Source organism: Bos indicus, chromosome 19 (genome assembly GCF_029378745.1).
Source record: "Bos indicus isolate NIAB-ARS_2022 breed Sahiwal x Tharparkar chromosome 19, NIAB-ARS_B.indTharparkar_mat_pri_1.0, whole genome shotgun sequence".
NCBI lineage: Eukaryota > Metazoa > Chordata > Mammalia > Artiodactyla > Bovidae > Bos > Bos indicus.
In genome coordinates, this window is record NC_091778.1 from 14,923,934 (window position 1) to 14,936,598 (window position 12,665).

The 12,665-nt window shown below is 39.9% G+C and overlaps 1 protein-coding gene across 6 annotated transcripts in view; it reads right to left on the reverse strand.

Moving 5' to 3' along the window:
• The window catches only part of ACACA (acetyl-CoA carboxylase alpha), a 286,531-nt gene that overhangs the window by 208,223 nt on the left and 65,643 nt on the right, over nucleotides 1–12,665 (reverse strand). For 4 of the 6 annotated variants that reach the window (XM_070772626.1, XM_070772625.1, XM_070772629.1 and 1 more), the window contains exons 2-3: nucleotides 8,094–8,140; nucleotides 4,684–4,936 (exon numbers count right to left, since the gene is read on the reverse strand). In XM_070772626.1, coding sequence (XP_070628727.1) covers nucleotides 4,684–4,936; nucleotides 8,094–8,140 — 300 coding nt within the window. The remainder of the gene's footprint in view (nucleotides 1–4,683; nucleotides 4,937–8,093; nucleotides 8,141–12,665) is intronic. The other 2 variants (XM_070772628.1, XM_070772627.1) reach the window with 1 other exon arrangement.

Genomic DNA, 12,665 nt, shown 5'->3' on the forward strand with positions numbered 1-12,665 from the left:
GAACCATCCTCAGTGTGTTGTGTGTGATTATCCAGTACACGGCAGAAGGTTTAGAATCTTTGGTTCTGTCTTCCAAATGCAAGTAACCCATAAGTCACAACCTCTACACATCTACAAATGACCTCGGGGAGGAAGATGCTATCCACCAGTATTAGCCTTCAGGCCAATCATTAAGTGAAAATTAAGTAAGAAAAACTGCTTACATAAAGACCTGACCTCTCTTCCCTGCCACTAAATGCTGACTTCCATTCCTCTTTTTTTAACCCAGAGATTAGATATAATATTTTATTCACTAGCTCCCAAAAACCAGCTTTGTGGGAACTATATAATTAGAACACTTGAGGAGACAAGTTATTGATATGGAATCAGGGCATCTAACTTTTAATTCCAGTTTCTAGCTATTCATCTTTAGGCAAGTTCTTTTCCCTCTTCAGTCCTCAGTTTTATCATCTATTTAAACAAAAGGCATTAGTCTAAATTCTCTCTCTGGTTCACTGAAGTTTGGGGAATCTGTGAAGTAAAACATAATTAACTTTCTTAACTCTTTTCTTTGGACCTCCATGTAGCCAAACATGGGTGACCACTGGTACTCACTACTTCCTCTTTCAGAAGCAAGGACCCCAAATCCCCAGGAATAACCATAAGACAGGACAGTCACATTCAGCCAGATCCAGCATACGATTTTACTACAGATTCTGATTCTTAAGTGTATAAAAAGGAGCTGAATTCTTTTACAAGCCATTAATAATGGAAGCACCAAGATAGTAACAGCAGCAACAGTCACCCTAATTTATGTTTGTCTAAGCTTACCAATAATCTCAACCCTGGATGCATGTTATAATCACTTAAATAACTTAAAAAAAAATGCCCCAACTCTAAGCCAAGCCAGTATCAAGTGAATCAGAATCTCTGGGGATGGGGCTCATTTCTCAAGATTCCCCAAGAGATTCTTATGTACAGTGAAAACCAAGAACCACTAACTCAGACCCTGTAATCCAAGAAATACAAAGCAAACGAGCACAAGTTCACATGTTGGTTGTACAAGCAAACATCAATAAATAATAATATCAGATCAGATCAGTCGCTCAGTCATGTCCGACTCTTTGCGACCCCATGAATCGCAGCACGCCAGGCCTCCCTGTCCATCACCAACTCCCGGAGTTCACTCAGACTCACGTCCATCGAGTCAGTGATGCTATCCAGCCATCTCATCCTCTGTCCAACCCTTCTCCTCCTGCCCCCAATCCCTCGCAGCATCAGTCTTTTCCAATGAGTCAACTCTTCGCATGAGGTGGCCAAAGTACTGGAGTTTCAGCTTTAGCATCATTCCTTCCAAAGAAATCCCAGGGCTGATCTCCTTCAGAATGGACTGGTTGGATCTCCTTGCAGTCCAAAGGACTCTCAAGAGTCTTCTCCAACACCATAGTTCAAAAGCATCAATTCTTCGGCGCTCAGCCTTCTTCACAGTCCAACTCTCACATCCATACATGACCACTGGAAAAACAATAGCCTTGACTAGACGAACCTTTGTTGGCAAAGTAATGTCTTTGCTTTTTAATATGCTATCTAGGTTGTTCATAACTTTCCTTCCAACGAGTAAGCGTCTTTTAATTTTATGGCTGCAGTCACCATCTGTAGTGATTTTGGAGCCCAGAAAAATAAAATCTGACACTGTTTCCACTGTTTCCCCCATCTATTTCTCATGAAGTGGTGGGACCGGATGCCATGATATTCGTTTTCTGAATGTTGAGCTTTAAGCCAAATTTTTCACTCTCCACTTTCACTTTCATCAAGAGGCTCTTTAGTTCCTCTTCACTTTCTGCCATAAGGGTGGTGTCATCTGCATATCTGAGGTTATTGATATTTCTCCCGGCAATCTTGATTTCAGCTTGTGTTTCTTCCAGTCCAGTGTTTCTCAGGATGTACTCTGCATATAAGTTAAATAAGCAGGGTGACAATATACAGCCTTGACGAACTCCTTTTCCTATTTGGAACCAGTCTGTTGTTCCATGTCCAGTTCTAACTGTTGCTTCCTGATCTGCATACGAATTTCTCAAGAGGCAGATCAGGTGGTCTGGTATTCCCTTCTCTTTCAGAATTTTCCACAGTTTATTGTGATCCACACCGTCAAAGGCTTTGGCATAGTCTATAAAGCAGAAATAGATGTTTTTCTGGAACTCTCTTGCTTTTTCTATGATCCAGCGGATGTTGGCAATTTGATCTCTGGTTCCTCCGCCTTTTCTAAAACCAGCTTGAACATCCGGAAGTTCATGGTTCACATATTGCTGAAGCCTGGCTGGAGAATTTTGAGCATTACTTTACTAGAGTATGAGATGAGTGCAATTGTGCGGTAGTTTGAGCATTCTTTGGCATTGCTTTTCTTTGGGATTGGAATGAAAACTGACCTTTTCCAGTCCTGTGGCCACTGCTGAGTTTTCCAAATTTGCTGGCATATTGAGTACAGCACTTTCACAGCATCATCTTTCAGGATTTGGAATAGCTCAACTGGAATTCCATCACCTCCACTAGCTTTGTTCGTAGTGATGCTTTCTAAGGCCCACTTGACTTCACATTCCAGGATGTCTGGCTCTAGGTCAGTGATCACACCATTGTGATTATCTGGGTCATGAAGATCTTTTGTGTACAGTTCTTCTGTGTATTCTTGCCATCTCTTCTTAATATCTTCTGCTTCTATTAGGTCCATACCATTTCTGTCCTTTATCGAGCTCATCTTTGCATGAAATATTCCTTTGGTATCTCTGATTTTCTTGAAGAGATCCCTAGTCTTTCCCATTCTGTTGTTTTCCTCTATTTCTTTGCATTGATCGCTGAGGAAGGCTTTCTCATATCTTCTTGCTATTCTTTGGAACTCTGCATTCAGATGTTTATATCTTTCCTTTTCTCTTTTGCTTTTCGCTCCTCTTCTTTTCACAGCTATTTGTAAGGCCTCCCCAGACAGCCATTTGGCTTTTTTGCATTTCTTTTCTATGGGGATGGTCTTGATCCCTGTCTCCTGTACAATGTCACGAACCTCATTCCACAGTTCATCAGGCACTCTATCAGATCTAGGCCCTTAAATCTATCTCACTTCCACTGTATAATCATAAGGGATTTGATTTAGGTCATACCTGAATGGTCTAGTGGTTTTCCCTACTTTCTTCAATTTAAGTCTGAATTTGGCAATAAGGAGTTCATGGTCTGAGCCACAGTCAGCTCCTGGTCTTGTTTTTGCTGACTGTATAGAGCTTCTCCATCTTTGGCTGCAAAAAATATAATCAATCTGATTTTGGTGTTGACCATCTGGTGATGTCCATGTATAGAGTCTTCTCTTGTGTTGTTGGAAGAGGATGTTTGTTATGACCAGTGCATTTTCTTGGCAAAACTCTATTAGTCTTTGCCCTGCTTCATTCCGTATTCCAAGGCCAAATTTGCCTGTTACTCCAGGTGTTTCTTGACTTCCTACTTTTGCATTCCAGTCCCCTATAATGAAAAGGACATCTTTTTTGGGTGTTAGTTCTAAAAGGTCCTGTAGGTCTTCATAGAACCGTTCAACTTCAGCTTCTTCAGCATTACTGGTTGGGGCATAGACTTGAATTACTGTGATATTGAATGGTTTGCCTTGGAAACGAACAGAGATCATTCTGTCGTTTTTGAGATTGCATCCAAGTACTGCATTTCGGACTCTTTTGTTGACCATGATGGCCACTCCATTTCTTCTGAGGGATTCCTGCCCGCAGTAGTAGATATAATGGTCATTTGAGTTAAATTCACCCATTCCAGTCCATTTCAGTTCGCTGATTCCTAGAATGTTGACATTCACTCTTGCCATCTCTTGTTTGACCACTTCCACTTTGCCTTGATTCATGGACCTGACATTCCAGGTTCCTATGAAATATTGCTCTTTACAGCATCGGACCTTGCTTCTATCACCAGTCACATCCACAGCTGGGTATTGTTTTTGCTTTGGTTCCATCCTTTCATTCTTTCTGGAGTTATTTATGGACATTCTCAATTATACCCAGAGAACTGCGTTTCTAGAGGAAAAGGAGAGCTCTACAACAACCCCTTGTTCCTCAATAAAGACTGGCCTTGGGACTTCACTGGTGATCCAGTGGTTATTAAGAATCCACCTTGCAATGCAGAGGACACAGGTTCGATCCCTGGTCAGGGAACAAAGATGCCACATGCCAAAGGAAAAGTAAGCCTGTGCACCACAACTACTGTGCTTGTGCTCCAGAGCCTGTGCTCTGTACAGCCACCATAAATTTAAAAAAAAAAAAGAATATAACTTCCTGACATGATCAAGCAGTTCAGAGAAAGATTACTACCAGATTACTACCATCCCTGCAAACGCCCTATCAGTCACTGGACAGTTATAACAATATTAGTCAAAGTAATAGAGACTGAAATTCCTCAGCCTCACTTACTGAGTCTCGCTAGAAGACCCCCCATAAGAAGAACAAGAGAACAGTGAGAGGAAACATTTGGGAAAAGATGCTTTTGAAAACTTGCACCCCAGGCAAAATAGATCATCTCCCACTTACTCATCAAAACTTTAAGTCCGGTGATGTAGATAAAGGGGAAATAATCTTGACTCAGAACATCCTTGCTCTTTCTAGAACAAGATCAGTGAAACCAATAGGACAGGCTCAGTAAGAAAAAGGTTCAGCTTCTCTGACTTACCTCATGTGTAAGGCCAGACCATCCTGGAGGCTCGAGATGCCCAAGTCAGAGAGCGTGTCTGAGCTGACCGAGGCTGGCGACAGAGAGCCCTCCTTCTCCTCCAGCAGGTCGAGCTTCACCAGGTTGCTAATCTCATCCTCCGAGTTATCTTCAGACACGGAGCCAATAATGAATCGGGAGTGCTGGTTCAGCTCCAGAGGTTTGGCCAAGGAAGAAGGTTCATCCATTGCTTCTTCAAAATGAGCTCTCAGAGCTGTAAGAAGACAAAGAATAAGTGAGAAAAACAGCTTATGAATAATAACCTGAGGAAATAATAATCTGAGGAAAGCCACAAGTTAGACCTAATACACCACAGCTGGCAGGCACCTGGAGCAAGGCAGAGTCTGAAATCTAGTGTTCTTGGCTATTCTTTTTCAAGGATTTGCTTTCATTTTTTTCTTAATTCTTTTTTTTTTAAATTTTGGCCCACACTACACAGCATGTGGGATCCTAGTTCCCTGGGCCAGGGATCGAGCCTCCTGTGTTGACAGCACAGAGTCCTAACCACGGACCACCAGGGAAGTCCCAAGAATTTTGCTTTCTAAAAGAAAATTCAGATCATGGGAACTACACCTAAAAAAATTAAAATCTGTTCCCTTTTCCTCAAGGAACATTCTCTCTAAAAACTATAAGCCATTCCCAATGTCTATAAATTTGGTGATGTCCAGGAACTAATAATGACCAACGGAGAAATCTTTGCAAGTAGGTGAAAGCTGCTTGCTGTGATATTGTGACTTCAGCTGTTAGTACTGGGGCTTCCCTGGTAACTCAAAGGGTAAAGAACCCGCCTGCAATGCAGGAGTCCCAGGTCTGATCCCTGGGTTGGGACAATCCCCTGGAGAAGTGAATGTCTACCCACTCCAGTATTCTTACCTGGAGAAATTCACAGACAGAGAAGCTTGGTGGGTTATAGACCTTGAGGTTGCAAAGAGTCAGATATGACTAAGCAACTAACACTGACATTCATTAGAGAGAATGCAGGGTAAGGGTTTGGGGACAGCAATGGGCTTTTGAAACTTGGTGTTTAAAGTTAAGTATACAACTATAACCTGGTTCCAAATATTACACTGTGAAAGACTATGAATTTTATGTAACTGTATATATTTATTATACTTAAGTGAAATAATATATAACAAACTATACATATTTATTATACATAAGTGAAATATATTTATAAATGTACATACATATATAAAGAAAACTAAATGTGTATATATACTATACACTACACACACACACACATACAGTTTGCTTTAAAGCAAATTCCAAATGAGTATTTCTTAATTTAAAAAAATCTTTACTTGTTCCCATGAATTTTTTCTTAAAATTACGTATGTTAAAAATTCATCCCAAAATCTCTGTTTGGGGCTCTAATGTGCTGACTGCTGACATGATAGCGAGAAAGTGAATCTACTATCAAATTTAAAATCTATAATTACAATTACGGAAGTGTTATCTCAATTAGGTATAAGTTTTCTAGATACAGGGCCTTACTAGTCAAGAGTAGATGTTATCAACTGCTAACAAACTAATTAACAAAGATCAAAACATAGCTCAAAGATGATAACAATAATAAAAGCAAAAAGTAAATGAAATAATATTTACTCTGTCATTTCAAAAATCCTATTTTAAAAAGTCAAAACTACACATCAAATTGGTATTGAACAGCTTACTGCCTGACCAACAATTCTAATTGAGAGAAATGATTCCCAGTTCTGATACTGAGATGCTCTAAGAAAGTTACAGTAATAAACTTATTATTAATGACTTCATATGCTATAAACCACTTTGATGGATAAAAGTGTTCTTTGACAGTAGATAATGAAACATCAAGATTTTAAAATATTTGAGAATCATCACTAAATATGTTAAAACCACAGATGCACCATTAGCTTTGTGTAAGTTATGAATCAGAGCTTATTCATTTACAGAAACAAAACAGGATCTGCAAACGCTAGAGCAGTGGTTCTCCACGTGTGGCTGCTGGACCATGACAGCAGCCACAGTAACCACATCACGGGGCTCTGCCACGGACTAGGTGACCATACCTAAACCCACGTGTCAGGGCACAGTAATCCATTTTTTAACAAGTCCTGAAATTTGAAATCCACTGTGCTAGAAGAATGGAACAATAATAAAAATTTGGCAGGAATGCTAGAAATTACCTATAGACATTTCCTAAAAGTGAGCTGGGGATTACTTAGTTTTTCATTTTAAAAACCAGAATCAAATATTAATATAAAAGCATCATGTGACAGGAAAAACTTGATGTCTAAATTCACTACACAGGGGGCTTCCCTGGCAGTCCAGTAGTTAAATGACTCCATGCTTCCACTGCAAGAAGCCCAGGTTTGATCCCTGGTCTGGGAACCAAGATTCCTCATGCTGTGTAGTATGGCCAAAAATAAATTAAATAAATTCCCTATACATTTCTCCTTTAGAATATCAGGTTTCTTTTTTTAAAAAAAAATTTTAGTATCTCCAAATTTTATAAAGAGGCTTATTTCCAGAATGCTTGGTTTTCAAAAAAACCCAAGTCATTAAAAAGAAAAAAAGATATAAGGGGAAAAGGAAGAGAAGGAGAGAGGGAAAAACTATAACAGATTTACCACTCTGAAGAACACCAACAGGTACAGCAGCAAAAAGGCTGCTGCTTTCATATTTTTAGAGCAGTGACTAATCAAGTTTAAAAATACTAGATTAAAAAAAATTTCCAAATTCCATCTCAACTAACACAGAAAATGATAGTTGCCTTCTTCACAAGAGAAATAAGTAAGGCACTCAGGGACAGATTCTAGTTTATAGTCTAAGCAAAATTAGATAACTGAACACACACACACAACATCCTATTGAGAAACGACCAATTCTCTGATTCCAAGGGAGAAGAAAACGAAAGGGCTAAATAAATGAAAGGCTCCACATGGTCAACTTCAAATTGTTCTTTCCAAGCTATGAACATGAAGAAAGCCTTCCCTATAGGTTCCAGAGACTGAAAGCAGCTAAGAGTCAACATCTTAAAAGCCTGTCCACCAACCGGCAACTCTACTTGAGCGGTATTCCCAGGCGACAAGCCTACAAACCACAGAAAAGAGAAGTCGTGTATGGAAAATTACTGAGTAGCTGCCAGACACTCTAGAAGCTACTCCACCGCCCATCCCATCTCCAGTGATTCCAGCCGGAATTAAGGAGAAAAGGTGGTGGATTCCCACCACTGTCAGTCTCCTCCACTTCAGGCTACCCCCTCTCAATCTGCTTATATTCTTTTGTGGAAGGCAACTTTTAACATGAAAGTCTACAATTCCTTATTTCAGCACATGAACATAAAACTTTTAACACATTGTACACATGAAAGAGCATTATTTGTAACTGACCTCTTATAATTCTTATTGTCTGAGCAGATATCCACTTCCAAAAAGAACTAAAGAGAGAAAGAGAGAGATTTGAAGTTTGTTTTTTTTTTTTTTTTTTAAGAAACTCAAATTTTATCAATTGCTGTTTTGTTCATCTTAGTATAAAACTAAATACTCAAAGTATCATTTTTCTGGTCAAATATACTATTTATTAACTTGAAGTTCAAAGTTCAGTTGATTGTTTAAATCTGTAAATCAAAAACATTATACATTCAAAGACTTTATTATTCATGAAAAGTATTAAACAGTAATCCAAGCTTACCATTCCACAAGGTGCCTTTTCCAACTGTGTGTCTCGATGGACACATTCTGACCCTATGACTCCCAATATTTCATCAAAAAGGAGGCAGTGGGGACAAGAGAACCACTAGATTCTCTACAATTCACTCAGGCTCTGATTATGTTTCCACAAAGGTTGGGAGCCAAGGAGAGGACAGGTCTCTAATTATCAAGTCCCTAAACTAAGGGAGCCAAGAATCTCTAGCTATTTCCCAAATACTCAGTTTCCTTCTTTGCCCAACAATTATAATGTATTCAGGGTAGAAATTCTCAACTTTGACTACATGTAACAATCACCTGTGGGTTTTTTTTTTTTTTTAAACAAATAAATGGATCAAGAAGATGGGGTGTATTTATACAATGTAATATTAGCCATAAAAAATGAAATTTTGCCATTTGCAAAAACACAGATGGATTTGGAGGGTATTAAGTGAAATAAGTCAGGCAGAGAATGGCAGATATTGTATGATTCCAGTTACATGTGGAATCTAAAAATACAACAAACTAGGAAGTGAATATAACAACAACAACCACAAAAAGGCAGATTCACACATACAGAGAAAAGACCAGTGATTACCGGTAGGGAGGGAGAAGGCGGGGAGGAACAATAAAGGGGTAGGGGATTAAGAGGCACGAACTATTTTGCATAAAATAAGCTACAAGGATATATTGTGTAACACAGGGACTATAACCAATATTTTATAGTAACTGTAAATGAAGTATAACCTTTAAAAACTGTTGACTCTATATTGTACACCTATATATAATATTGTATATAATATTGAACATCAACTATACTTCAATTTAAAAAATTATTTAAAAAACAAACAAAAAATATATATATTATGTCTAAAGTCCATTTCAGATCCTCTGAACCAGAATCCCTGCTAGAGAACCAGAAATCTGAGTATTAAGTTCCACGACTGACTGAACCTCTTATAAATCTGGGCTTGGGGCTTTCCTGGTGGTCCTGAGGTTAAGAATACACCTTGCAATGCAGGGGACGTGGATTCCATCCCTGGTCTGGGAAGGTCCCACGTGCCTTGGGGGAACTAGGCCTGTGAGCCCCAACTACTAAAGCCTGCATGCCCTGAATCCTCTGCTCCTGCAACAAGAGAAGCCACCGCGATGAGAAGCCTGTGCACTGCAATTAGAGAGTAGCCCCCACTCTCCACCACTAGAGAAAGTCCTTGCACAGCAGTGAAGATCCAGCACAGCCAAAAATCAATTAAAAAAATTATAAAGTAAGTAAATAAATCTAGGCTTGAAAATCATTGCTCTAGAGTACAGAAGAAAAAAGAAGGAAACAACCTCTTTATACAGATAGGAAAATCCAGACGCTCAAAGAGAAGACCCCAAATGACAAACAGGAGGACTGGGGACAGTGCAGGTATACCAAGTCTCAAGTTAGGATTACCCGATTGTGTAGTCTGAGCTAGTATTATTCCCTACAATTATGGTGAAGAAGGCAGTGAAAAGAGACAGGAAAAGGTATGTAAGTATGGATGGAATGTAAACAAAGGAGTCAAAACCAAGGGCCAAGATAACAGCCCAACCCTACCACATACTGGCAGCGCACCGGAACAAGTCACTAAGCATCTCCGAGGAGCCTCATCTGCGAAGATAAAAAGAAGTCACATGTACCTCATGGGACTGCTGTGAGGACTGAGAAAACGGAAAGGCTTTTACAAACGGTGATGCACTGTGTTTCAAACGTGAGCTAACCAACAATCAGAATACGAAGACATTAATGTAGGGAGTTACAACCAACATTTTAAAGATCAAGTGGAACAGAAAATGCTGGGGCTCCCCTGGTGGTCCAGTGGTGAGGAATCCACCTCGCAACGCAGGGGATTCGATTCCTGCTCAGGGAACTAAGACCCCACACGCCAAGAAGCAACTAAGCCCTTGCACCACAACTCCGCAACTATTGAGACTATGTGCTGCAGCCATAGAATCTGTGCGCCATGGATCCGCAAGACACAAAAGATCCTGCACGCCGCAACTAAGACCCAATGCAGCCAAACAATATATATTACAAGATAAAAAAAATAAGTATTTTTTAAAAAGAAATGGTTAACAGTGCACCATACTATAAGGATAAATACTGCTTTGTAAATTTTTGTATCAATTACATATATTTCATAATGTTAACAACATCTTATTATGGTTGAGTCCAAACAGTTAAGTCCTTTTTTTTTTTGGCCACACCTCCTGGCTTGCAAGATCTTATTTCCCCGGCCAGGGATTGAACCCACGTCCTCAGTGAAAACCCTGAGTCCTAACCACTGGACCTCCAGGGAACTCCCCAAAAAGTTAAATCTTAAAGTCACAATTAATCTTCAAACTGCCCCCTCCACTTTATCCTCTCTAGCAAATGCAGTGGATGAAGTACCTAAACCAATAGCTCTTAAAGTTTCTTAAGTCAAGATACTACCAGAAATCTGATAAAAGCTAAGGACCTTTTTCTGACAAAAATTCATGCTCACCCAAATTTTGCTTGCACACAAGTTTGGGAACCCTAAAGCCTTGCCATGAAATAGGCTCAGACTTTTTTCTCTAAGTGGTCAAAGAATGGAGTTGAGCCCTCGAGAAGGCTCATACAGCTGCTGTCTTATCACCTCTAAAAGAAGGCCTTTCCCCAAATAGAGCTGTAGAACATTCTACTTAGCCAAATAAATACCTCATTATGTCAAATGTTAGCAAGGTCAAATTTTCTTTTATTTAAAAATACACATAGTTGACTCTTGAACAACAGCAGGGGTTAGGGGTGCCAACCCTCCGCACAGTCAAAAAGTCGCGTATCACTTGGAGGGGGCCCTCTATATATGCAGTTCCTCCAAATCCAAGATTCAGCATCCACAGATGTGACCAACCTCGGTTCCCATAGTAATTACAGTATTTACTACTGAAAACAGTCCACATATAAGTGGACCCACGCAGTCCAAACCCCTGTCATTCAAAGATCACCTGTCGATATTCTTAAACTTTTATTTGGGGACCTGAAAATATTTGCAGAAGGCTCCCAAACTGTACCCTATGTCCCTGAAAAAAATGAGGTAAAGCTAACTATAGCTAATGCACTTATTTAGACATTTCTCTAAATAAAACAGAACAGACTTTGCCAAACTTACGAAGCATGTTCTTGAACTCAAATGACACTGTATTTTCCCAGCAATTCTAATAAAGAGGCAGCAATTAGTTTTCACAGTGACTGATAAAAGTATCCAAGCTAACACAGCCTACCCTTGCCTTTTTAAGCCATAGTAACTTCACTGAAATTTTAATCAAAAATAATTACTGAATTTTCTTGGTCATTTTTATCATTCTATTAATGAACTCTTCACTCCAGTATCCTTGCCTGGAAAATCCCAAGGACAGAGGAGCCTGGTGGGCTACGGTCTACGGGGTCTCAGAGAGTCAGACACAACTTAGCACATAAAAGGATTTTGGTATTAATTCAATATCCATGAGGGTTATACAGTTCTTTTTTAATTAACTGATTTACTTATTTGGCTGCGTCAGGTCTTACTTGCAGCACTCGGGATTCTCGCTGCAGCGCACAGAGGCTTCAGTTGTGGTGCGCAGGCTTCAGCAGCTGCGGCTCATGGACTCTTGAGTGCAGGCTCAGTAGTCGTGGTACTCAGGCTTAGCTGCTCTGCAGCATACGGGATCTTAGCTCCCCAACCAGGGATCGAACTAGTGTCCTCTGCATTGCAAGGCAGATTCTTAACCGCTGGACCACCACAGAAGTCCCTATACAATTTTTTTTAAGCCACATTTTATTTTCCTGCAAGATCTGAATTTTAAAATGACAAGCACTTGTGTTCCGACTAGTGAGATAAATGACAATATATTCAAAGATAAATAAGATTTGGTCCCTGGCAAAGTGGCTGTGGACACCTAAATAAACAATTACAGTAGTATAATAGTTGCTAGGTGTGGAAACACAAGAGAAGGTAAGGAAACACAAACCTGGAGGTGATAATGATGAGGGCAGGGATCAAAGAAGACTTTCTGGAGTGGGAAGGCATTAGCAAGGATTAACTAAGAAGAAAATCAAGGAGGGAGACAAAGGAAGGAATTCCACGTAGAAGAAACCATTGAATAAAGACGCAGGTAGAATAAGATTTATGAGAAACACTACATCTGAATGTCCCTCCCAAGTGGTGCTAGTGGTAAAGAACCCACCTGCCAATGCAGGAGACACAAGAGACACGGGTTCAATCCCTGGGTCGGGCAGATACCCTGGAG